Source organism: Leopardus geoffroyi, chromosome C3 (genome assembly GCF_018350155.1).
Source record: "Leopardus geoffroyi isolate Oge1 chromosome C3, O.geoffroyi_Oge1_pat1.0, whole genome shotgun sequence".
Classification (NCBI taxonomy): domain Eukaryota; kingdom Metazoa; phylum Chordata; class Mammalia; order Carnivora; family Felidae; genus Leopardus; species Leopardus geoffroyi.
Genome location: NC_059338.1, coordinates 15,773,201 through 15,801,198, shown reverse-complemented (window position 1 = coordinate 15,801,198; position 27,998 = coordinate 15,773,201). Strand labels below are relative to the sequence as shown.

The 27,998-nt window shown below is 38.3% G+C and overlaps 1 protein-coding gene across 3 annotated transcripts in view; it reads right to left on the bottom strand.

The window, feature by feature from the left end:
• The window catches only part of USH2A (usherin), a 742,577-nt gene that overhangs the window by 426,045 nt on the left and 288,534 nt on the right, over positions 1–27,998 (bottom strand). For all 3 annotated transcript variants that reach the window (XM_045455771.1, XM_045455772.1, XM_045455773.1), the window contains exons 22-29: positions 26,573–26,703; positions 18,177–18,303; positions 15,731–15,832; positions 13,138–13,317; positions 11,973–12,103; positions 6,233–6,506; positions 837–1,040; positions 629–709 (exon numbers count right to left, since the gene is read on the bottom strand). In XM_045455771.1, the coding sequence (XP_045311727.1) occupies positions 629–709; positions 837–1,040; positions 6,233–6,506; positions 11,973–12,103; positions 13,138–13,317; positions 15,731–15,832; positions 18,177–18,303; positions 26,573–26,703 (1,230 nt within the window). The remainder of the gene's footprint in view (positions 1–628; positions 710–836; positions 1,041–6,232; positions 6,507–11,972; positions 12,104–13,137; positions 13,318–15,730; positions 15,833–18,176; positions 18,304–26,572; positions 26,704–27,998) is intronic.

Sequence of the window (27,998 nt, the reverse complement as noted above, 5' to 3'; positions counted from 1 at the left end):
GAGAGAGGTGAGGGGGTGCCACTCCCACCCATGGCAATTAATCCTGACGTTAGCTCCTTGGGTTCTATGCAGTCTGTAAGTTTCCTGTCCATAGATATGTCACTACAGATACAGGCCTATTAGACCCTTAAGACAACTTGAACCTCCTCCCTTCTGCATCGGAAGAGGAAAGAATCAAGCCTGAGCAAACACTTACTAAATGACTGAAAAATCAAAAGCACTGACCTCCTAAGCATCTTAGCCATTGACATTTGTAAACCAAGGCATGTTCTTTCATAAGATTACAAACATACTACTTGCTTCAGGATAATAGTCTCTTCTTTTCCTTTTTAAAAAAATTTTTTTAATGTTTATTTATTTTTGAGACACAGAGAGACAGAGCATGAATGGGGGAGGGTCAGAGAGAGAGGGAGACACAGAATCTGAAACAGGCTCCAGGCTCTGAGGTCAGCACAGAGCCCGACGCGGGGCTCAAACTCATGGACCGCGAGATCATGACCTGAGCCGAAGTCGGACGCTTAACTGACTGAGCCACCCAGGCGCCCCTCTTCTTTTTCTTACATGCACAAACATGTATGCACAGAGATGTGCATGTGTGTGCACATACACATTTTAACATAAAATTTACCTGCTCCTGTTGTACGTCCCCGGCTCCAATCACTGTACACAGAACCTCCTTCGTGAGAGGCTATCACTCGATACAGATATTCTTAAACAGAAATAAGAAGTAGACACATGAAAATATTACTCATCTGGACCAGTAGTGGGCTGGCAGGGAGGGAAGAGGCGACAAGTGGGAGACATGTAACGTTTAATTTAGAGCACGTCCACATTACCTGTAAAAGGCTGGAGACCACTATCATAAACACTCTGCTCTTTTCCCCGGTAAACCAGGATGGAGTCATTTCCCCTGCAGTTACCAATGCTGTCAGTTGATAGGCATCCATCCAGATTGACTCTGACAGCACCGCTGGACACAGATGCCAAGTTAACGACAGCACCCCGTGCAAATTTAACATCCTTCACGCAACCACCGAAACCTAGCAAATAGTAAGGGATTAATATCACATAAAAGGCTTGAGTCATTAATTACCAATCATTTCTGTCCTCTGCAGGATTACGTTTTGATGAGGTGTGGGGGTTGCTGTAGATACAATTTTTTAAACTTTTGAGTCTCATTTGGGAACTCCTTTATGCCTCCTTCTGCTTTTTACCAGGCTAAGTTGTCACGAGGAAGTATTTATATTAATCTTGAAAAAATATATAAGCTGCTAATTATAACTGAATATATTCAATTGACAGTATTTCTTATACTTCTTTAGGCCCACATTTTCTCATTCTCTTTATTCTTTTGAAATAAAATTTCGGCAATTAGACCTTATGGTAGAGGGCTAGCCACATGTCCCTCAATTCTGGAAAATTCAGTTACATATATAAGACACTGTTTAAGCAACAAAAGTAGTATTTGAAGGAGCACAATTATTTTAACAAGCTCACTGGGGGAAAATACCCTTTGAGGATTGTTAGGCAAGATAGCAAGAGGGAGAATATCGTTTCAGTATATTCTGAAATGCTAAGATATTGATATGAATTCTGTTAGAATCCTTCCAGAGTTAGAGAACTAAATCCCAGTTACAGCATACAGAGGAGCTATTACTATGCTCTACTATCGTCACAGCGTTCCACAATTTTGACTACACACAATGGTCACCGCTTTTATATTCACGTTAGCACCACAGAGAGCAAATTCAGCTCTGGCAACAGCAACATCCGGAGGTTTCTCGGAATATGTGTTCTACCCAGTTGACTCTCTGTGTTGATAGCAGACAGCCCGATCTGAGGCTTGAACTCATGAACCGTGAGATCATGACCTGAGCCAAAGTCAGACGCTTAACCAAATGAGCTACCCAGGTACCCCACTACCCAGTTGACTTTAGAACGACCACAGTGCAGTGTAGTTCTGTGAAGTTTAACAGGAAATGTGGAAGGAATAGATTAGGAGTATGCACTGGTTTTTTTGTTAGAGAACCATAGGGCATCCAGTCAGCCAGGGAGTAGCAATGGCTTTGAATTACATGTTATTTTGTGTAAATAGAGATCAGCTCAATAGGTTTGCCAGCATTCTGCACAGAAAACTGCACAAAATTGTAAAAGAAGGGATGAACAGACTGGGTGGAGATAGCACACACTGACTCTTACTGAACAAAATACTGTCAAGTTTGAAGGGCCCCAAACACATGCTTAGCTCTTTTCAAGATTAAAGCACATCAGCAGGAAGAGAAAATAAAACATAATGCAACGCCTAACAGTAAAATAAGCTAATAGTAACAATGACCATATTGTTCTCTTCAGCATTTATATGATGTCTTATTATGTCTTCTAACACATTAAGTTGCAGCCTATTTCCTTTTAAATGCCTTTGCTATTATTCACGTTCCTGGCCCCACTGATCAATACTGCTAGTCTATCTTGAACACACAGTAGACACTCCATAAGTTGGGTGAATGGAAATGAAAGCAATGAAGTTCAATATAAAAGCATCTGCTTGAAAATTCAGAAGTTAAGAATTCTGATTTCTCTACCAGCAGTGATTTTCTGATGGCTTATAGCTCAGTTACCTAACTTCTCTCTACGCCGGTTTCCCTAACAACAAAATGCAAACAATGGAAAGGCAGCTCTGGTAAACATCGAAGTGCTGTTATCAGAAAAGTCCCATTATTGTTTAAAGGGCACAGAGTTTCAGTTTTACAAGATGGACAATGTGCTGGAGACGGATGATGGCGGTCGCACAACAACGTAAATATACTTAATGCTGCTGAACTGTGCGCTAAATGACTAAGATGGTAACATTTATGTATATTTTACAATTTAACGAATTAAGAATAAAAAAAGAAATGTCTTAAAAAATCATTCATGGTGGGGCACCTGGGTGACTCAGTTGTTTAATGGTCTGACTTTGGCTAAGGTCATGATCTCTTGGCCCATGAGCTCCGGCCTCACATCAGGCTCTGTGCTGACAGCTCAGAGCCTGGAGTCTGCTTCCGATTCTGTGTTTCCTTCTCTCTCTGCCCCTCTCCCACTAGTGCTCTCTCTCTCTCTCTCTTTCTCAAAAATAAACATTAAAACAATTTTTTTATTTAAAAAAATTAATTCATGGAATGGAATTTTAAATTTTGGGAAAGGCCATCGAGGTAGTCTTCCTTCATTCTGGAGATAAGGAAAAAGGTCCAGAGAGTATTGGATGAGGTTTCTAAGTATTAATCCTCCTTAGGAAGTGGTATGCTGGCCTCAGGCCTTGGAGGTGAAGGAACCTGAGTTCCAGTGTGCGGTCCTCACCATGCTATGTAAGAACACACAGACAGTTTTGCCAAATCAAGTCACAGTTCTTTCAACTCTGCACCATCAGAACGATTTCCACCAGAAATATTCTTCAACTACCTTCAAAATATAATTGGGATGTTAGGATAGAAAGAGGGGAAAGGGCCTAGCAGTGGGAGGAAAGGAGATGCCTCCTTTGCTTGCTTTTGAGAATCAGAAATGACTCCCCACCCCAGGCCTCCAAATAACTAAAAGGTGGCCCAGAATATTACAGACAAACCACCACCCAACACAGAGGCACTTGGGCTGGTAGGAAGGCCTTGGCAGAGCTGAATTTGCTGTCTGTCATGCTAACGTGAATATAAAAGTGGTGACCACTGTGTATAGTCAGAACTATGGAACTCAGTGAAAATGGCAGAGCATAGTAATAGCTCCTCTGTGTGCGTTCAGCCCCTACTCCTCCCTTCTCCACACAGGTCTTTGGGTAGAGCATAACCTGTGATATCATGTGCCATGGCCCTGTCGCCCCCAACCTGGAGGTAAGTGATAGTCCCAAGTGGTAGTTCTAAGATAAATGCCCGTGCTCTGAGGTGATACATCTTCAGCAAATTAGGCTGCCCAGCATTTCCATACCACAGAGGAAAGTTAATTTGCATTTGATTCAAAGGAAGATTACAACATTAATGGACAAGAAAAAAAATAGTGCTAATATGACCACAAAATAGAGCCTCTGCAAAAAGGTGCTAATTGAGAAGCACAGAACACTTTTAAGACCATTTGAGAGTGGATTAAAAAAAATACAGTAAGTGAACATGATTAATTTTAATTGCAATTTACTACATACAGGCAGCACCCCCATATGGTGAATATTCTCCTGATCACTATATAAAACATGCAGTTACTTATATAGATAAGTATCACTCAAAGCATCTGAGACAGAATCTTTGGGAATAGGGCCATAAAATCTGCATTTTTAATAACCTTTCCAGGAGATTCCGATGTATCTTGAATAGTAATAATAATAACAGCTAATTTTATTGAGTTCTTACTATGTTCCAGCTACTATACTTCGATATTTTATCAGTGGCTTGAGAACCACTGATATGTATGATACTGCAATGATAAAAATTTAGTATTACCCATAAATAAAATATCTTTCAGTATCATAGACTTAGTCATAGTGCAGATTAAATTATCCCCTTTGGGTTTTTATGTTGATGTGTTAAGCTTCTATCATGATTGTCTTACAATTCCAGTTAAAATTTGGCTAACGCCATGTCTCTATGCCCATCATAGTAATGGGTTTTTGTGTACTTTGAAAGTATAAGGCCACAGATGCAGGGGATTTGTTTCCTAGATGTAAGTAGGATCAAGTAATCTGGCTCATCTAAAGGGTTTCAAGCTCTTTCTAACCTCAGAAACCTGAAAACCAGGAGAAGCCCTTATATGAATGTAATATTTTTAGCTGCTGTTACATCTTAAGTGCCTGGAAAATGTCATTACTGTCTTACACCCCAGATATTCATTAACTCCTTACTAGTACCCTTCTAAAAGTCTCCTTAGAGCTTGCCATATATTTTCTATTCAAAGGCATTTAAATCTTTATGTACTTACCAAATAGGCAAAGACTGCTTCATGGAAACTTTAACCATTCACAGTACATAGATTTTGAAATATGTAGAGAACATTTTCTACATGGGAGCATGCTTAGTCACAAACTAGAAGTTTCTGTGCTTTCCCCAATTTATAGCAAAGGAATAGTGGCCAATGACCATAAAAGGGAATCCTTGATTATAATAAGGAGAGTGGATTTTGACACCAGGCTGGCCTGAGACAGAAAGGCTCGCTATCTGCTTACTAACCATGTGACCTTGGGCAAGTTACTTTGTTCTTTAGTTTCCTCATCTGTAAAACGGGGGTATAAATAATAATACCTAAGTCATGGGCTTGTTAGGAAGAGATGGCCCACTTAGTTTCAGGTAAAGCTTTCAGAACCATGCCTAGCACACAGAATGCACTCAGCTACTGGTAGCCTTTTTTGTATTAAAAATTTCTCTGATTATGTTCAAATTCCTTTTATGAGTTAAATGCTTGCTTTAGTTATAAGTCATGCACTCATGCACTTTTTCTTTCATTCAGGTAATTAATAATAAATGAAATATATATTTTTCACCAGCATGTTTAAAATTCAACTAAACCCACCCTTTCATGTGCTTTGCTATGGGGGAGCTCCATGGAAATGCACAGAGACAATTAGCAGTTATGTCAGAAAAAAAACCCAGTAAAATTTAATGCCATTTTTCTTAGCTGTGCCCACCAACCTAGTTTATTTTTTTAATCTATGAATACAGATAATGGTCAGTATTTGAAAGAACCAGAGCCTCATGTGTTTTCTTTGAAAACACATGAGGAAATATATATATAAATTATAATTGTATATGTTAAAGACAAGTTAGAATAAATATATTGATTATAAATAGGTATGAGGGCACACTCTTAAGGGCAACATACAAAACTATCTGAAAAAAATGTTCTGTGATTTTAAATTTTTTTTAGGTTTAATTTATTTTGAGAGAGAGCACGTATGTGATTGGGAGAGAGGCGGAGAGAGAGGGAAAGAGAGAATCCCAAGCAGGCTCCGTGCTGTCAGCGCAGAGCCTGATGCAGGGCTCTATCCCACCAACTGTGGGATCATGACCTGAGCCCAAATCAAAAGTCAAACATTTAGCCAACTGAGCCATGCGGGTACCACTGCGATTATTTTTTTTAAGCTTAAAATTCTTCAAAAAAGGGATGGGTAGGTATTGCTTTCAGCCTGATTCTGTTGTTGTATCTTAAAACATGAACCCACCAAAACCTCCTGTATTTATACCAGGGCTGTATTTATCTGGGAATTCTTTCAGATGGACTTTACCTTGTTCCAGACTCAGGTATTTAAAAGAGTCGTGCAGCTCCTGTGGGGTTCCTCCCACATAGACCAGGGAATTCACCATCAGTGGCTGGGCTCTGGACTGTGATGCACGCTCCCTCAATTCATTCATGCTTGCCGTTAAGATGGAACCTTTCTTTTTAATAATCACTTTATTCCACTTCCCATCACAATAGGACAGTCCCAGCCATAGATCCACTTGTGTAAAGGTAAGACTGGTATTTAACCGGAAGCTCAATATTCCACTCTTCAGTTCCATCTGTATTTCACATTAAAAAAGAAAATAGGCATATAAAAAGACTGCAGAATGGCAGTTTGGGAGAGAGCAGAAGGTCAATTTCTTGTAGAAAAGCAACAAATTTCCCTGAAAGCACTCTATAAAAATGTTCCACTTTATTCTAAGCAGGACTGGAGTAACATATAATGGAGTACTCTGCAAGCTTATAATTGATGTGAAGATTGTTGTATTAAGTCAAATTCATACCCATTAATGATCATACAATGTGATATGATACTATGTAGGCAAAAACTTTTATTATTATTATTGTTTGGTGCAACATAGGTAAAAGATTCAACCCTAGCATAAGTAACTGAATAACTGAAGAGAATAGTTTGAACTATGACACTATTTTTACTTGAGTTTTTAGAAAATGAGAAAATACTACTTCATATATCAACTTAATTTGGGGGAAAAATATGACAAGACAATAAGAAAATGAAATGTCAAGCCTGATTAAGCTTATTTTAACTGGTTGGTGAACTCAATTTCAAATTTGTAAGATGGATTTTTATTCAATATTTCATTTTTATTATTCTAAATCTCTAACTAACATAATTGCTTCTATGTGTATTCTTTTAGATTAGGTGCCATTTTCTAATATGAATGCATTTTACCCAAATTTTCATGGTAAAGGAAATGCCTCCATATGTTTTCCTTCAAAATGTTACATGACAATTATTTTATCTACTATGTTTTTATTTTGTTAGAACTCCCATCAGCAAAAATAGGATACTTAAAAATTTGAGATCAATCATGTCAAATGAAATTCAGTAATTCCAGATAAAAATTACTTTTTCTATGTAAATTCATCTTTGTGAAGTACACTGGATAAGCAGTCATTTATCCATTCATTCAATAAATATTGAGTCCCCCACCATGTTCTATGAACCTGTTCCCAAGAATCACATTTTCCAATAGCAAACATCTGGGGTAATACTATAACCAAGAGAAGAATAGGGTACAATGACAGCAAAGAAATGATATACATTTTGTTCCTTGGGAACTGGAAAAGGTTTAAATTAATATTTTTGGAAGTATGTAAGATTCATGGAGAATCCTTCAACACAGGGAGATTAACATGTTCAATGGCATGAGGACATGTATGAGCTCATTAGGTTTAGAAAAAAAAGACTAAATTAGGTAATACAAAAGATACACAGATGCGGGGGGGGGGGGGGCATGGGTTAGAAAGAGTCTTGCCAGATATGTAGAAACAAGGTTTTGGAGGATTTTGAGTCATATGGAAAAATATTCATCTTTCTCTTGTCTGCCTGCCTCCAAAAGGCTATATTCTTTCCACTATTATCTTGTGCTAAAAGTCTACCCTTTAGGTCATAGGAAGTTCATACTGGAAATGAAAGCTAGACTGGAATTGGAGAAACCTATTAGAGAATCACTATAGTGGTGAGAAAAATGACAAGAACCGTTGAAATAAAGATAACAATGGTGAAGACAGTGACAACTCAGTCAAAGAGGTATTTTTAAAAGCAACTCAGCTTTTTAAGTCTCAGCAGGACATGGCAAACAGCTGAATGTGTTAAATGAATGAAGAGTAAGTCAAAGATATCCATGCTCTTTCTTGTTTGGGTGTGTTTTACCACCATCACAATATGGAAAGCACAGAAAGAAAGACTTGGTATTATCATTGTCAGTGAGGAATGAGGTCAATTTTAAACACACTGAGTTTGAAATGTCTATAAAACATTCAGAAGAAACTTTTTTTGAGGCAGTTGAACATAAAGATAGGCCAGTAAAATAGACAAGGTTTATGAAAGGATAAGTGAGATCATCCAGTTAGTATCAAAGCAAGAGTCCTCGGCAAGACCAACATTTTAAGGGGAAGGCAGAGTAGATGTAATTCTATAAGTCAACAACAATCTTCTTGGAGAAGCCAAGGATTTAATGAAAATCAAGAGCAGCTAGTATTTTGGAAAGTCGGTAGGGAAGAATATTTTAAGAAAAAAAAAGATGACAGTGGAAGATCAAGTAAATAAAGACTGAAAAATTATCTCGTAGACTAGAAAATGCAGGGGTCACTGGCAAGTTTGAAAATTCTGCAGTGGAATGTGGTAGGGCTAGGAACCATATTTACAGTAGTTTGAGGACTAAGGTGTGATATAAAAATAAGTGGAAATAACCAGAGTAGTTACTTTCAATGCAATAGGCTCTGAAGGGAAGGGAAATACAACAGAGGAGTTTTCCAAGTCAAAAGGAAAAATACTTAAGATAAATGAGGCTCAACCATTTTATATATAGAGGGAGAAGAGCTGATGTGGAAGGAACACTGGAACTTAACAAAAGAGAAAATTTGTAGCACAAGCTCTTGCAGGAGAAGGGATAGAATCTAGAGTAAAGGTAGAAATATTAACTTTGGTTGGAATCATAGTAATTATATATTTGTCCTCCTGAGTCAGGAGAGAGTGAAACCCAGACCTGGCTCATAAAAACAAAAGTTGTAGGTTGAAAATTTGGAAGATGAGGAGATTATGTTTCTTTCCATTATAAGAATGAGACTGTCTGAAGACATTCAGGTTGTGGTGTTTTCCAGTCCTGACATTCTTTTTCTTTCATGTTCTACATTTAATCTATGAGCAAATCCTATAAACAATAAATAGTGTTGAATGAAAGAATTAGGACCCTCAAGACTCAATGTGTCACCAGTCTTCGTACCTGTATTAGTTCTCCTGTGGTGTTCAGTAAACTGGCTATTGAAACTGAAGAGCTAGGGGGCTAAACTGATTGACTCAGAGTTGTGGAATTGAAGACACAAGTTGCGGGTGTTGTCAGAAAAAATGGTTGAAAAGCTGCATTATGGTGTCTAAGGAACAGAGCACGTAAGTTAAACAGGAAGTGGTCTAATAGCCAATGGTCTCAATGTCTTTGTGAACTCAATAAGAGAGAACGAGAGCTCAAAGAGTAGAAATGTTATATTTTGAGATTTAAGAGTTTAGCAGTAAAAACTTTCTGAGTTAATCAAGTTCCCCGGATAGCCACGTATGTTGAAGCTACTTAGGATAACAGGAAAAAATCTTATTGAGGAATAAACTGTGAGAAGCCTAGGTTCTCAGATACAGAGGAGAAGAATGTGAGTTCTGTGAATGTCTGCTTCCTTTATAGCTGTATTGGAAGTGCTAAAAGAAAGCCTAATACAGACGAGACACTCAATATATATTGGCCTAAATGTTTTGATTAAGATTTATTTCATTAAAGCTTAAAATTAACATTATTCAATAAGGTGGGGATTCATTATATTTCCAAAGTCAGTGAACGGAGGAAGATGGAGGGCTGGATGTGGGTGTACCAGGATGTGTGAGCCTCCAAGAGAGGCAAGTGCTCCTTGAGAAGAAAGGCCAAATGATAAACACCTCTGGATTCTCTCCAAGATTTATGCACAGATAGATGTTTAAGGAATGCTTAGAGTCACCATAACATGAATTAATTCAAATGTTCAGTCACTCATTCATCCAATAATATTTATCAAATACTTAATAATTGCAAGAGTTAGGCTGAAGGGGCACCTGCGTGGCTCAGTCGGTTAAGCATCTGACTTCGGCTCAGCTCATGATCTCACAGTTCGTGAATTTGAGCTCCTCATCGGGCTCTGTGCTGACAGCTCAGAGCCTAGAGCCTGCTTCAGATTCTGTGTCTCCCTCTCTTTCTGCCCTTTCTCAACTTATGCTCTGTCTCTTTCTCAAAAATAAACATTAAAAAATATTTAAAAATTAAAAAATAAAAACGAAAAAAAAAAGAGTTAGGCACTGAAGATAGAACTATAAAGAAGACACAAAATTCCTGTGTTAAGAAAGATTACATTTCAGGGGTGCCTAGGTGGCTCCGTCGGTTAAGCATCCAACTTCAGTCCACGTCATGATCTCACGGTTCGTGGGTTCGAGCCCCAAGTCAGGCTCTGTGCTGACAGCTCAGAGCCTGAAGCCTGCTTTGGATTCTGTGTCTCCGTCTCTCTCTGCCTTTCCCTAGCTCATGCTTGCACTCTCTCTCTCTGTCAAAAATAAACTTTAAAATAAAAATAAATAAAAAATTTAAAAGAATGAAAGATTACGTTTCATTAAGGGAGGCCAACAGTAAACAAGAGGACAAATAAATACTTTAAATGAGATGAAATTATAACAAATTCTATGAAGGGATATATTTCCACTTACCTGGGTAGCAAATTTGACATTATATAATCTAGGAATGAACAAAATCAATGAACTGAAAACATCCTAGAATCATAAAATCACCAACACATGTGTTTTACTACTTATTTGCCTAGATATGAGCAATGAGATTAAGGTGTTCATAATTTTCCCCTGAGTCTATGTAAGTTCTTTAAAATAACTTTTTAAAAACTTACATTTTAATAACATACTTATTTTTTTAAAACTTTTTTTTTAATGTTTATTTATTTTTGAGAGACAGAGACAGAGCATGAGCAGGCAAGAGGCAGAGAGAGAGGGAGACACAGAATCTGAAGCAGGCTCCAGGCTCTGAGCTGTCAGCACAGAGCCCGACGGGGGGCTCGAACTCACGAACCACGAGATCATGACCTGAGCTGAAGTCGGCCGCTTAACTGACTGAGCCACCCAGGTGCCCCCATAACATACTTATTTTTGACAATGATATCTGACTGTCTGATTAAAGGCAAATAAAAGTAATCACACTTGCCGACTGTACTTAGAAAAATGTATGAAAATGTTCATAGCAGCCCGTTTGCCATAGCAAAAACACGGAAACAACCAGTATGTCATTGACAGAAGAGCTAAATTACACAGTCATGAAAATATATACCTACACGGAGAACATGAGTGACTCAGGAATAATGTCGAGTGCAAAAAACAATTGCCTCAAGGTAGAGTATAATGCAACTCTTATAAATGTCAAAAACAAGAATTTTCAGGCATTCATACATTTTGTTGAAACTGCAGCTACATGCAAGGGGATAATAAACACAAAATTCTAATTACATATTACCTCCAGAGGGGGATAGGAAAATGGGATAGGAGAGACCCTATAAGTAAATGTAAAAAATGCTATTTTAATTGGGTGGTAAGTTCATGTTTACTGTACTTTTATACCTTGTGTGTATGAGTGTGTAATGTGAACCATTTATTGTATGCAGTTTTTAACACCATTATATAAGAAATGACAAAGGACATAATATTTTTCATATGTTGGGAAACTAAGTGGGATTTTCATAATTCCTCATAACTACTCTGCTTTGCTAAAATTACAAGTTTCACAGTAATAATTGTCATTTAAAATAAATCACGATCTTAGAGCACAAAATGTTTCACAGGACTCCAAAACTAAAAATGACTTAAGGAAGGAAAACAAAAATGAATTTCAAGAGAAACCCCAATTTAGCAAAATATTAACACATGCCTTATTTATCTCAAAGTTATATCTGATATTTTTAAGTAAAGTTAACTAAATTTATACACATACAGCAAGAAAATCAGGTCCGTCTTTGTTGTAAACAAAAAGAAGCAACCCATTCAATTGGTCAGTTCTGAATTTCAAGGAAATCTCAAAATCCATTCCACCACGAAACATGTGCGATTGAAGTTCCAGAAACCCTTTAAAGAAAAGAATATGTACATATCAGTGTGTATATAGCAATAGTGCCAGCGTTATGAAGGTGTAACAAAGACTAGGACGAATACTGTCATTGAGTAAGTCTCTCGCAAAAGAAGATGCAAATCAATGTTGAGAAATCCCCCTTGTACTTGTACAGAAGTAGCAGACTGAACTTGATCTACATTTTAGGAGGAAGCAATTTACTCTCTAAATCATGGATATAATTAAGACTATTATTGTTTTATATCAGAATTCACAATAAGAAATTGCATTGACTAAGAGAAACTCAGAATAATGACAGTGTTGAGAAAAGAGCAACAGAAAAGTGCACAGACTGGGATATTATTCATCTTTCTATCCTGAAGGTGGTTTAAGCAACTGAATAAGTAACCAGCTTAGTTATGAACATAGGAGGCAGAGGTGGGCTTTTATCTGAAGTACTATCCACCAGGCCACTATATTCCCTTCCACCCCCTTACCCTGGGTGACGGCCAGGCAGAGACTGGGCTGGGGAGGTACGCCAGGTACACTGCTCCTCGCTTCTGCAGCAGCCTCTCGAGCAATGGCAGGGATGGCCGTGACATCCTCCAGCTCCTCCTCACTAACCTACGCACCCCATTACATAGCTGACATTTTGCTCTCGAGAATATGGTCCATCTATATACCATGGGATAAATAGATATTTGTGGATTCACCCGGTAAACATAACACTTCCAAAACATCTTTCCAAGTAAAACTGCATTCTAAGTAAACCATCTGGCATACCAAAAGATATTTTTGATCCTACCAAATATAAACCAAGAATCGCCATGGGTAACAGAGACCTGACACACGAATATATGTCCATGAGTCTTACAACTTATATTACATATTCAGACTTGGAGGAAATGTTTATGTGTATCATGGCATAACTAGTTATTTCTGTGACACTAGGTTCATAAGAGGTCAAAGTAATCGGACAGGAGGGATTAAATTGTGCAAAGGATAGAAACTAGCTGCTAAGCAACCGCTGGTGTCTCTTTCGGAACCTTACCTGTTCCTAGGAACTGGGCTCCCTCCTGTAGTGACGTGGGACATCCCTCCCAGCTGTTATACACGTTGACTTGCTCTTCAGCACTCTGCCAAATCAGAGGCTCCCAACTAGCAAAGGGATTATAATTCTTCATAAAATACATATCCTTGACACAGCCCACAAAACCTTTACGGATTATGTCTGTAGGGGTCCAGAGATATCAATAAATATGTATTTTGGAAACATTCTTTCAAAGCAGTTAATTTTATGTGTCATTCACATAAAAGAAACAGGCAATAGCTCTCACTACCTATTTACTGCAAACCTCTTCATGATTCATGTAAACACCACACCATTACCTATGCTGAGTGGTAACAGTTATAATTTCAGATCCACTGTTTCCAAAGAAATAGATGTTTATGTAGAAATTGTGGTTTTATAGGAGTAGCCAGAATATTGCCTTTTGAACTAACAAGAAGATTTCATCTGCCACTAGTCTTAAAAATAAAAGTGTTGTAACAAGTTTTTGTTTTTTTTAATTTTTTTTAACGTTTATTCATTTTTGAAAGACAGAGAGAGACAGAGAACAAGCAGGGGTGGCGTGGTGAGAAAGGGGGACACAGAATCTAAAGCAGGCTCCAGGCTCCGAGCTGTCAGCACCAGGGCCCGACGCGGGGCTTGAACTCACGAACCGCGAGATCGTGACCTGAGCCGAAGTCGGATGCTCAACCGACTGAGCCACCCAGGCACCCCAACAAGTTTTAAAAGTAAGATTTGAAGGAAGTGTTTCTATTAATCTAATCTCGTTTGTATTTTAGTTCTTTCATCATTATGAACCAGTCTATTACACAAGTAAGTCAATAATTTGATTTCATATTTAAGAATTAACATAATATTGACCTTAATTTTAGAATGCCCCGGACCAGGCAAAGGTAGGGTTTATGAACATAGCAAATAGCTGGTAATAGGAGTTGGGGAAGAAATGAAGTGAAATGAGAGAATTAGAACTAGAGAGCAAGAAAAACCTAGAGAAGAGGAGGCAGCATCGCAGCTAAGGTCACACTGCATCCAGTGATGTCCATACTGATCAACACAAAGCTTCCATCTCGGCTTTTGAGTTTATGACTTGATTCCAGTGAAGGTATTCACCAGCAATCAAAGTTCTACAAGGCCAATTTATATGCACAAGGTCAGATTATTTATTTATTTATAATGAAGATATGTCCTCTACAGGAAGGGTACTTGGAGTCAGGTATGCTCTCTTCCCAGTGCCTGTTTGTACCATAGCCAAGACATGTGCTGGATGGACAAAGAACTGGGGCAAAGATTGAGAGCTCGCTCTCTCTCTCTCTCTCTCCCTCTCTCTCCCTCTCTCTCTTTTTCTCTAGTGGCTGTGTGTGTATGAATGTTTTTGAGAGACTTCTCTCTCTACCTGTCTAAAGTAGTCCAATAAAAACCCTCTCTATTCTAGAGATATCTGAGGAGGCAACTACATTCAGTCTTGGGTATTTAAATATATCCCTCTCCAAATTTCACTGAAAACATTTTATTCCTTTTGATCTTCTTCACCGTTATTCCTTGAAGATCCCCACCCATGAACAATTTATATTTATTTAGGTTCTAGCTCATGTGTAATATTTATGTAGTTACATTTTACTTCCTGGGAGAGACTGAGGCAATACCCTATATGCCCTTCAATGCAGACATGGGAAAACTACCCTAAAATCTTAGCAATGCTTTTGGAAGGATTTTTTTTTTTCTTTCTGCCTAAGGTTAATTCTGTCCATGGTAGTTTTTATTGGTTTCATTTTGAATCTGTTTTTGTTCTCTCATTCCAAAAATACAGGAATTATTTTGTTGATGTCTTACAGTACTTATGGCATTTGCTTGACATTAAACATTTATATATTTGTACCCTCTATTGTGGCAAAGACCACGTTTTGTTCATCTGTGGATATCTAAGGTCTGGTTTAGAGCTGATCACATGCTCAATACACAGGGAAGTTTATTTACCCTGTTTAGAGTATAAATCAAGCCCATAGTTTCCTATTTCTGTGTTGCTTCAGATTAAAATCTAAAAATATTGACACATAATCCTAAAACAATGTTTATTTTTTTAAGTTTATTTATTTATTTTGAGAGAGGGAGAGAGAGTAAGCATGTGCAGGGGAGGAGGAGAGACAGAGAGAGGGAGAGAGAGAATCCTAAGCAGGCTCTGCACTGTCAGCTCAGAGCCCAATGCGGGGCTTGATCTCATGAACCATGAGATCATGACCTAAGCCAAAATCAAGAGTTGGATGCTTAACTGACTGAGCCACCCAGATGCCCCTAAAATAACATGTTTTTGACTGAAATTAGTATCATTCACTTCAAAAGTTTAATATACTTTTTAATAAACTCTTTTTATATATCAGGGGCTGGCACGAAGAATTTAAATGCAAGTAATACATGGTTCCTTTAGAAAAAAGGAAACCTAAGGGACATTTTTGTCTTGATACAGGAATAGCATGAGATAAAATATAATACTATTATTCATACCTTATAATAATGTACTCATACTTGATCCTGTTGTAAATTTTGGTGACAACATATAAATCCTAAAGAGGAAACTCACCAGGATCCTTCCTGAGGACGGTATAACCCTGTGGAAGCCCTCCCACAAACACTCCCGTGTTCCCTCCGATAATAGTGCTCCCATTCGGTGTGGCCGAGGAACCTATGGAAAAGGAGATGAGAATTTCAACTTCCCCAGAATAACCTGGGTTCTGTTCACTTAACAAATGATTAAACCCTTCACTGAGCTTCTGGATACCACTCTTTCTTGGTTCTCCTCTTTGTTGTCTTTCTTCAATGGTTCTTCCTCACTGTCCCAACATCTTGATGCTGGAAGGACCAGGTCTCCTGCCTTCTCAGATCTCTTTCTCTCCCCACATACATGGGCATACTAAGTCCTCTAGATGACGTGGAGTGCTTGGCACCTATGTGAACCACTAGCCCCAAAGACCAGAGGAGGCCTGGGTCCCCAACTATGTTGTGTTCACAGCACACATCTGTTATGATTTCTAACTCCATTCTTCCTTTGAAGGAGAGGTGCTTTTTTTTGTTTCCTCAGACTCAGAACCCAAACCACTCTAATTAGCCTTACTTCCATGTGGTCCCTTGGTAAGTGCATGCCATCCCTAGCTGATAATTCCCAACGTATATCTCTAGTCTGGAACTCTTCCCTGAACTCAGACTTGTACCCAGAAGTCTACCTGATATTTCCACTTGGATTCCTCATAGATACCTAAGACTGACCATGTTAACACTGAACATCTCTCTCTATATCAGCCTCCCCCATGATCCTGTCAACCTTAGTTATGGCAGCTACATTCTTCCAGTTGCCCAGACCCCAAACTTAGCAGTCATGTTCTACATTAGGGACTAGCAAACTCGTTATGTAAAAGGCCAGATAGTATATAATTTAGGCTTTGTAGACCAGGCAGCTTTAAGTGGTCACAGGCAATACAAAACAAATGGGTAAAGTTGTGCTCCAATAAAACTTTATAAAATAATGATGAGCAAGATATGGCCCACAAGGGGCTTGCCAATCCTGCTCTACTGGAATCAAATCCTTTTTTTTTTTTTAAGTAGGCTTTATACTCAGCACAGAGCCCAATGTGGGGCTTGAACTCACAACCTCAAGATCAAGACGAGCTGAGATCAAGAGTCAAATGCTTGACCCACCGAGCCACCCATGCACCTCTTCAATATAATCCTTTTAATTTAACATTTACAATATACCCAGATGTCTCATTATATCCACAATTTTACTTCTTTGGTTCAAGAAACCATTTTTTTATTGCCTGAATTATTTTATAATTATTACAGAAGTTTGTTAACTGCTCTCCATGTTTCCACCCTTGTTCTCTTTAAAATTCATTTCAAAAGAGCAGCCAAAGTGTTCTTTTTAAAGAAAGAAGTCATAACATGTCACTCCTTCCTTGAAATTCTCCAATGGCTTCCCTTTTTCCAAGTAAAAGTCCAGAAAACCCTATGTAAAAAGCCCTAACGCCTCCCTGATTGCAGCCTATTATTAGCCCCTTCACCCACTCTTTCTCATAGTGACCTCTTTGTTGGTCCTTAACATGCCATACATATGTTCCTACCTCAGGGCCCTGGCACCTACTATTCTGTTGGCTTGAAACATTCTTTTCCTGGATATTTTCCTGGCTTATCCACCCACTCTCTTTTAGGTCTCTGTTCAAATGTCACCTTACCAAAGAAGACTTCTCTAACAGTCTTTTATGAAATCAAAACATTCCCCTCTCCAATACATGCATGCGTGCGCACACACACTTTCTCTCTTATCTTGCTTTATTATTCTCAGAATATACACTACCTGATACTTGTTCAATATTTATTCTGTTTCCTGCCCCTCTTCCGCCTAAAATGTAAATTCTGCTCTTTGTAGCCAGTGTTTCTAGAGCAATCCCTGGGACACAGTAGGTGCTCATTACAATTCCATATTTCCTGAATAGATTAATAAAAGCCTGCATCATTATACAGGTACTGTAAGTGTTTTATAATTATCTAAGGATAGTAGATAGGGTAGGATGGAAAGAATACTAAACTTAAAATTGCAAAGACAGGATAAGTAAGTGTTGAAAGAATGCTGCCTACCAGCTGTGCAAACTGGGAAAAGCTATTTACCTTTTCTGAGCCTCAGTTTCATCACTTCTAAAATGTATGTAATGACCGCTTTACTTTATTTGTCTTTCTCAGGTCAAAAATAAAATGAGAGAACATAAGTAAAAGCCCTTGCAAACTGTAAAGCATTGCAAAAGACAAAATTGCTACTGATGACTTTGCTCTTATTTTTGCTTTACTGAAACGGTGCATAAAGGAGGAAATGGTTGCCAGACTTCATCATTTTGGGAGCACCCAAAGGCAAATTCAACAGCAATTCAGGCAAAATGGAGAGGAAATAAACGTGAAAAAAGAGATGTAGAAATATAAGCAACAGAAAAGTATGGCAACGTTAGCATATCAATAGAACCGTTCATATATATAGCTCTTACCTGTATACTGCCCATCAAGTGTGATTTGGCCGAAAGCCTGATGCCTAATAGCAATTATTTCATGCCATTTGCCATCGTTATATTGTTTACCACCATCATTAGTTGTAGTAACTTCCATTGAAGAGCCCTTAAGGAAACAAATGAGTGAATGAGTGGGTGAATGGATGTATATGTTTACAAACTCACACACATATATTTGTAGATTTGCTAAAAACCAGTTTATAAGCTTTGACACCCCCATGATGCAAGCATGCGTATATTTCAACAGAACTCAAAGTGAAAGTTGATGCCTGACATCATTCTGGATTTTCTGTGATGTCCTCCTAGAAACAGTACTCAAATCTGAAAAGATCTTCTCTGTGGAATAAAAAATCTCTTAAAAGTACACTTGCATTTTGAGAACTTATATTCATTAGAAAGATAATGAATCTTCTACTCTAAAAGTTTAGCTCTTAAGAATTTTGGTAGAAATATGAAAAAAGAACTTAAAACTAATAAAACGCCATTGAATCTATATTGTGCTAAAGGTAGGGAAACATCTGGCAAAAAGTTTTTCTCTGGCAAAAACATTCACTATACTGCTAATAAGTAGAAGGAATGAGATTCATATAAAAATTAGCCAGTTACCAACACATTGAACATAAATGCATAGTTAAACTTAGTACTCATTGCCTTGTAATCTTAAATCTAGCATTAAAACTTATATCTAAGGTCATTCTATCATAGTTAAAAATGAGTTCCTAAGCAGTTAAGAGTAGGAAATGGCAGGGGTGCCTGGATGGCTCAGCCAGTTAAGCATCTGACTTCAGCTCAGGTCATCATCTCAGGGTTCATGATTCGAGCCCCATTTAGGGCTGTTAGCACAGAGCCTACATCAGATCCTCTGTCCCCCCCCCTCTGTCCCTCCCCTGCTCTCTCTCTCTCTCTTAAAAAAATAAATAGGGGCATCTGGGTGGCTCAGTCAGTTAAGCATCTGACTTCAACTTAGGTCATGACCTAGCAGTCTGTGAGTTCAAGCCCCTCATCAGGCTCAGAGCCTGGAGCCTGTTTCAGATTCTGTGTCTCCCTCTCTCCCTGCCCCTTCCCTGCTTGCTCTCTCTCACTCTCTGTCTCAAAAATAATAAACATTAAAAAAAAGTTAAGAGTACGAAATGGCAGATATCAAGAACAGAGATTAGCAGAAAGGAGGTAAGGGTAAGGAAACAGAAAGACGTAGAAGAGAAACCTTCCATCTGAGTACTTCCTAGCCAAGTGGACACTTTTTGGCATATCGTGCTTAGTACAGTGTTACTTTTTTTAGCGTTCATGAGCAAATAAGCCTAGGTAGAAGATATTTCAACTCTGTCACCATCATCAGTTACTACCACTACTATCAAAGAAAAAAACAACCAGAAAATTACTCCAAACCTTCTAAATGAAAATAAATTTCTTTCTTAATGAAGGTAATTTTCTTCGCAATAATTAATTTCAAATCCAATAAAAAATGTTTAAACCAAAATAGGACTGGGTAAAATATTACAAAATATTTTTTTAATTAGTTGGATGGAGTGCTTGGCCAAACTCCTATAATTTTGGAACACTGTTTTTCCAAAAGAGAAAAGTAATAATTATCTGATGTAATTGAAGATTTATATCACAAAAAGTGCAATGTGAGTCATACCATCTTAAGTAAAACATTTCTGTATGTATTTCCCTAAAATAGCTTCGGCAATGTAACATGTCCATTCTACATATTTAATTGGCTCCTGTCAGGCCTCATACAGCGCATGACAACACGTATGACATACAGAAATTCATATCACAAAAAAACAGCTTTTAATTTCCCATGAGTATGAGTGGGTTGTTTCTCATGTGGACAGTGTCCCAACTTTTATAGACAACTCGATCAGCTATCTATTTTCTAGTCCTTGAATTTTTGTAGGTTGGCTTTCTTTATATCTCTTTCCTCTACATACTCTTTTATTTTCTTCAACCCTATTTCAACATTTTAATATTTTACAAACACACATTTCATTATCGTAGTTTAATAATTAAAACCAGAACTGGTGTCGTGCCCAATTAATGTGCCCTGGTAGCATGCCCATTAGTTTTTCCATTAGTGAATTCAACAATACTAATGGGATTACTAGCATGGGATGCTAATTGGGCGTGACATAAGAAACTGGCTTACTTCTTAGCATACCCTTGCTAATGATGAAATTAATGAGCATTTTATTAAATGCTGTCTCATCAAAGTGTACTTAGTTAGCGTTAAAATTGTTACAAACGATGCTGCATTCTAAAGATCAGGTGTCTGAGTAAGTGGTTCTTCATGTTATGTTTGGCAACAATTTGAAGCATTAACAGTTCTCTACATCAGAAATTACATTCACTGGAGACAAATTCGAGTACATAACATAGAGCTTCGGGATGCCAAATTTGCTTTATACTTGGAAGAACTTAGGATATTATTCTTTGGTGATCATTTGAAAATTATACTCCCCGACCAATGTTAAGAGAATAATTCTGCGATCGATCTAGTATCATAGCATGCAGTTTATTCTTTCCATTTGGAAAACATCAGACATGTTAAATAAATGCCATTCACACTTGTTTGCAGCTTTCTTCTAAGTGAAATCAGAATGTTATGTGAATTTCTTCTTAACATCACTGAACATAAAACATTTAAATGATTCCCACAAGTCATTATTGGCCAATAAAATATCATTTAATCAGGTATATACAAATAGAAATTAATAAAATAAAGAATGGGAGATAATAGCTGGTAGAGACTTAGCCAAAAAATACAGCAATTAAGAATCGGAGGAACTTTACTGTGAATCTTCACAATAATTCCAGGTGTTCGGTTCAAAATATGCGAACACATATCCAATTTTAAATATTATGAAGAATCTTTCCTCCTACCCCAAATACTTATTCACAGAATGCATTTGATCATTGAAAGAAAAGCGAATAAGTTTTTACACCTATAGCCTCTCTGTAGGATTACACTGTTATATAAGGAATTCATGACTTAAGTTTATTAACATATTCCTAAAAACACACACAATAACTTCAGGTTGTTTTGAAACGATGTGCTAGACAGCAGTGACTTTAAGTTACTATAAAAGGCTCTTTTCACAATTCAAATTTAACTCTTTTGAATGGATTCAGGAGAGTAACTTACAAATAATCATCACTTAAAGTCAAAGTTTCTAACAAACTGAGAAATTAAGACAAATAAGAACTAAATTGTTAAATAATCATTAAAGAGCTGGAAATTGTATCCTAGAAAATGGGTAATTTTCTTCAATTATAAGTATACTTTCCCATAGTTATTCAGTCAGTCAGTCAAACTGTCAACAGATATTTATTTATTGAGCATTCTAAGGACTTAGCCACAGGGATATGTTTCAGGACAAAGCAGAAAGACTTTGCCCTCACCGGTCTGTACAGTCTGATACCAAAGATACATTAAGCAAGTAACTACTTGTCTGATGAGTACAATAAGGTGTTCATTAGATAATCTTATCTCAAATAAAGACAAAGGACAGAGAACTGGCAAAATATAAATAATTTGAACATCAATAGGAAGCATATAAAACTCCTAACTTCTTTAAATCTGGGATACCTCTAACTTTCTACAGACAGCTGTATTCCATATTCTGTCCTGAAAACAGAACAAACAATGGAAGAACATTCAAGATTTTCTCCATTCCTCTGGTTCAACAATTCTTGGTCTGAAAATATGTAGAGCCTTCATTAAAAAGTTAGCAGATATGTCTACTTAACCTGCATTAGAGTATAAATTCCTCAATAGTGGGGAAGGATAGAGCCTCTGCTAGCTGGAGCTCACTGTTTCATGCATAGATGGCATTAGGTCCCAAGACCACTTAGTATAATATATCTGATTACACTTTCTCGAGTACATCCTAAGGTCATCCTGCTCAACTAATACCTTATTTTCTTTTTAATAAATTCATTGTCACTTTCCTGAAAATGCAGGCAACTTTTGCCTTATGCAGAGATACTATTATTTCAGATAAAAAAATCACTTGCCAGGCATCATTAAACCCTTCCATCCCCCTGTTTCTCCAACTTTTGGCCATACCAATTTGATTAATACTTGGCTGGCACCTACCAACTTTTTATGCAGGTTAGGATTTGAGTATAGAGAGTAGGGACAGAGCAGCTGGAAAGGTAATGACAGCAATGAGTGCTCTAAGTAATTATCTGAGGGAGAAGGGAAAGGGACAGAAATTATTGGCAATGTCCTGTGAATGCTTCCCTGAACTCTGCTATTGTCTCTTACACTGGACTATCTGATCACTGAAAAGGCAATGACAACGATGAGACAGAGTTTTCTGGCAGCCATTCTCAGGATCATAATGACAATCCTGTGGCTGAGTGGAGTTAACTCGTTTACCCTCCTGTTCTGCAGCATGTTAAGGTACCACATTCTTCCCAAAGGGAAACAACACTGTCCAAAGAGGTGGCAGTCGTGCTTCAGGTCTGGTGAAATCATTTTTGGATTAATTCTGCAAAGACTTTGCCCCACATGTTTGGAGTGCGTGTGTGTATAAGTGTGTGTGCCTGCGTGTACGCGTATGGCACTGGGCACCGGCGATGAACCACCTAGGCCAGTATCTGGTTGTGGATGTAGCTCTGGGATGTGCATGGTCATCTAGAATCACACAGACACAGGGATGGACATTCATGAAGGGCATGGCCAACTGTAAGTGCAAGGCAGCATGAAGCCACCATAGGACATCTCTCCGAGTACTGTTCCTTCCCTGCCCTCTCCAACTTGGGCAGAGGCTCTGTTCTCCAACTGTGGGAGAAGAGGCCCAGATGAGCAACTGGGAGTAGTGAATGGCATTGCATTCATTTCTCACCACTGGGCTCCAGTGCATAACTGCATAACACAGTGCCGGGAGTACAAAAGTTGTGTAACCAAGTGGCATTGAGTGAAATAAAGTAAATCCAGTGCCAGTGTCATCACTAAATTATTGTGTGACCCTAGTTAAACCACTTCATCTAAAGCTGGGATGAAAACAATACCTACTCAAGTGGCCACTTCAAGGATGAAGTCAGATAATTAATGTGAACCCACTTTGTATACTTTAAAAGCTCTATGACTAAGCGGTTATACAATTAAGGTTTTTCTCTATCTGGCATCTTCTCAAATATTCCCGGATATTAATAGGTTGAGGAAAGAAACACAGAGCCAGATTTTTCTTTCTCATTGACATTCTTCTATTTTACCGTACTGTTTTCCTTTCTTTTCATGATTTTTGTTGATTTTTACCATCTAGCATTTAGTCTCTCTTTTCACCTTGTTAATTTGGATGTTCTGGGAACATCTTCATTTTATCAATAATTAATGTCTTTTTCACAGCATTTAAAATAAAACATTCTTGCCTATCCATTTTATGAAAATAAGACACCAACGCGATCTATTCCCCTACTGCCTTCTCCACTAGGTTGATACCTTTAGAAACTTTTAAATCACTCATCTTTCCCTCTCCTTCAACTTTCAGTAATTTTAGCACCAAACAACTATTAGAGGTGTATTTGTTTGTCCGCTTTGCCTTTGCGGACAGGAGACACGTGTCTCCTCTATTTCAAAGATTCTTTGGCAGTGTAAAACACATTTCTAGTCACACTGTCATTAAATATTTAAGCTGAACTTAGTATTGTCAGGTTTAATATTCACCACTGCTTTTCCTCTTTATAGTTCAGACTTTTTTTCTTTCCTTTTGGTTAGAAGCCAAAAGGTTTGATATATTTCCTTCCAATATGGCACATGGATGGTATTTTATCTGAGTCTCCGGGTATTTAACAAGCATTATTCTTTCATGTTAAAAAGCAGTATAGGGGCGCCTGGGTGGCGCAGTCGGTTAAGCGTCCGACTTCAGCCAGGTCACGATCTCGCGGTCCGTGAGTTCGAGCCCCGCGTCGGGCTCTGGGCTGATGGCTCAGAGCCTGGAGCCTGTTTCCGATTCTGTGTCTCCCTCTCTCTCTGCCCCTCCCCCGTTCATGCTCTGTCTCTCTCTCTGTCCCAAAAATAAATAAACGTTGAAAAAAAAATTAAAAAAAAAAAAAAAGCAGTATAACACTGGAGTTAAAAATCATGGTCTTTGGAGGTGGATTGCCAGGGTTTCAGTCCTGGCTTCATCACTGATTAGTTGGATGATGCCAGGGAAATTAATTTAACTGTGGCTCAGACTGTATTTTTACTTGTAAAGTGGGATTACGAGTATCCACATCAGAGTTGTGGTGTTTAAATGTGTGTGTGCATGTGCGTGTGTGTGTGTGTGTGTGTACACATTGTGTGAACACTTACAGTAATGCCTGGCACATAGAGATCCTATAGAAGCAATAGTTTTGCTTAATCTTGATTAAAACTTCATCAGTCCTTTCAATAAATTTATAATCCATTATTTATTAAAAGGATATCCTCTCCTACTTTATATTCCATTATTTTCTCTCATCCTTTGTATCCTTTTTTTCGTCCAGATGTTTTTTGTTCTCCTTTTGAATTTCTTCTTAGTAGTCTCCATCTTTTTAAATCTTGTTACATATTTTGACCTGCTAATCTGAGGCTCAGAAGTATCTTCTTTCTAATTAATCTACTTAAAGTTCTCAAATGATAAATAATATTTTCAGTTCTGTAATTGAATCAACTTCAGTGTGCTGGTTGTTGTATTTTCGTTCCCCATTGCCATCTGCCTGGCCTTCTGAGACAGCTGCTTCTTCTCCCGTTCTCTCTGGCTGCTGGATCTGCTTATGTGTGATGCTATTTCTTCTTTGCTCACTCACTGCCCACCTATGGACACCCCTTAGGAAACTGCAATTCTACAGGACACATAGAAGTCCTTGCACCTGAGGACCTATCAAGTACTGGTCCTGTAGTTATCAGATCCCCATTGAAACACCAGGCAGAAAACTTCCTTCCTTGGTTTTTCCAGCTGCCAACTCATGGCTCTTCCAACATCCTGAAACACCAAGGGCCCACCCTGCCTCTTGAGGCCCCTGCAAGGAGCCTGGCATGATGCTCAAATACATCTAGTCCAGCAGGCCCTGCCTTTCCTCTCCAAGGTGTGTGGGTGTTCGGGGTGTATTAAGAGGTGATCCTCCCCCGGAGCTCTTGGCCCATGCCTTAGATCAGGGAGGAAAAGTCATGCCAGCTTTACAGTGTAATGTAAAACATTTATTTGGCAAGCATAATTTAGGACTTAGATCAGCAGTTTTAAGTTGAAAACCTGAGGAAACGGAAAGTAAAACATCTTTTACAAAGTTTTACTCATTTCTCAATTACTCACAGGCCCAATACAGTGCCTAATGTCAAATTCCTACCAATATTTGTTTAACTAAAGGGAAGACAACTATTCAATGCTTTCCCATTGCCCTTAGGAAAAGTTTATATCTTCACATTTGCTTACAAGGCCCTACATGACTTGGTTTCCACCCAGCTTTTCAACCTCACACTTTTCTCTTTGTTCCATCCCTCAGCCATCTTGGATTCATCTCAATGTATACAATGTCATGTTCTTACGTACCTCGGGCACTTAAGATTTGCTATTTGCTCTGCCTGGAAATTGTGTTCCCAGTGCCTTCCTTGATCTTTCATTAGTATCTCCTATGTCCTGTCCCACCTCAAACACACATCTTCCTGAACAGACATATGCTCTTGTTCTGACCGACTTTTCCTCATTGTTTTGCATCTCAGTTAAATACCACATTTTCAGAGAAGATTGACAACTCAGCAAAGAAAGCCCTTTTATTTTATGCTCCCATAATGCTTAGCACTTTTTACTTCTCTTTCTTAATAGACATGAATACTTTAAATTAGTTTTTGCAGTGTATCCTCCTCAGACTGTTTCATAAGGGCATGGGCACATTTAACTTTAAAACTATTGCAGTCTGCAACACCTAGCATTATACTAGCTGATAGGCCCTTAAATATTTGTTGGCAAACAAAGGAGGCATGGAGGGAGGAAGGAAGGAAAGAAGGAAGGAAGAAAGAGTCGGGGGAGACAGAGAGAAAGAGGGAGAGAGGAGGAAGAGAGAAAGTGGAAGAATAAAGGGTGATATAATTTTACTTACAAGGAAAATAATCAGTCTTTTCAAATTATATAAAACTTTTCCCTTTATGATAAGATAGCATATGGTTGTTAAGCATGTAGACTCTCAGTCAGACTATGTGGTTTGAAAGTCAGCTCTGCTATTTCAGCTGTGGGAAAGTCATCACCACCATGGTAGGTTTCATTTTCTCCATTGGTAAAGTGGGGATAATAATAGTACTTACCTCCAAGCTTTTGGTGAGGATTCAGTGTGAAAATATAAGCGCTTACCTCAGTACCTGGCACCTAGGACGCTCTCAGAAATATCAAGTCTTATGATTACTCATTTACCTGAGGATCGAAAAGAAAATAAGGACGTCCATTCTTCAACTGAAGTGCAAAATACTCTTCCTGATTGCCAGGTGACGCAGCAAAGACAATCAAACCTTCAGGCACCCTTGTTCGAAAACTGGCCTTAATGCCTGGAGACAAGTGCAATCAGCAAATCAGTGCTGGGGTTTTGTTGATTCTTTCTGATAAACGTACATTTACTTTCATTATTATTTATGATGCAGTGAGTACAGTCAGGGAATTATACACAGCAATGGACTGGTCCTAGCCATTTGGTTTTAAATACAACCTATTATGAATGCCAACCTGTTCTTGGAGACTCAAGCCTGCACTCCCACTAATCAATATATAATGTACTTTAAATTTATGCAAAACTCATCAACATATAAAGACATGTTGTCAACCCAAAACTGGATACTCAGAGTATCAATGTGAAAATATTATCAGAGCCATAAAAATAAATGGGCTTTTGACATGAATGAAAGGACCACAGGGCACCTCATTTAAAATGCTTATGATGTTTAAAGAATCAATCTAGTAATAGAAGCTAAGAACTGGAAAGACCTGCTATGAAGCAGCCCAGAGAGCTAGTTTTCTGAAACAGGATCCTGTAACCAAATGGTCTACAGCCTTTAAAAGTTCAGGGTCTCCTTCACCCTTCAGATAACCTATGAGCACTGCCCTTGATACACAGTGCTCTTGTCTCACAGGAATTTCCCCAGCTCTGGAAGCAGGGGAAGCTTGTGATGGTCTCATAAACTGTCTTCCCACTACCCTACATGGTCCCAACTCCATTCAATCTGGAATCCCACTCACTTACAGCACTCTTCCTGTGTATCACACACTTCACTTCATGTTTTGAAAGTGGCAAAGAAGTTTGAGAGGTGCAGTCTTTGTTCTCAAAGAGTTTCCAGTTTAGTTGGAAATTAAAACAAAAAATGTATGTGTCTTAACAGGCAAATCGTACAAGGAGAATAAAATAAGAGGTCAAGAACTTATGTAAGAATCAAATACCAGCTTGAGATCACAATATTAAATAATTAGTGAAACTGATTTGAGTAGTAATACAGTCAACCATAACTATGGAAGTTTGAAGGAGAGAAAGCCCCCTTCAGGCTGGGCTGATAACCAAGTTTCTTACATAGATGGGGTTTTAATTGGGGATCAACAGACCGCACCTGCTGCAGGAGCCCTGTCGGACTCATCTTTCCACCCCATTCATCCCATGATGGCTATGTGCACTTATTAAATATTCTGAGAGTCTGGAGGAGGAGAAATGAGAGGGGGTGCATCAGAGGGAAGGGGGAAGTTTTAGCATAATTGTGGAGACAGGGAAGCAGAAGTCATTTCGTGAGTATTGTATTATCATTTTTTAACTATGCATCAATGGAACATTCACATTAACTGAGTACTCTGCTACACAGTA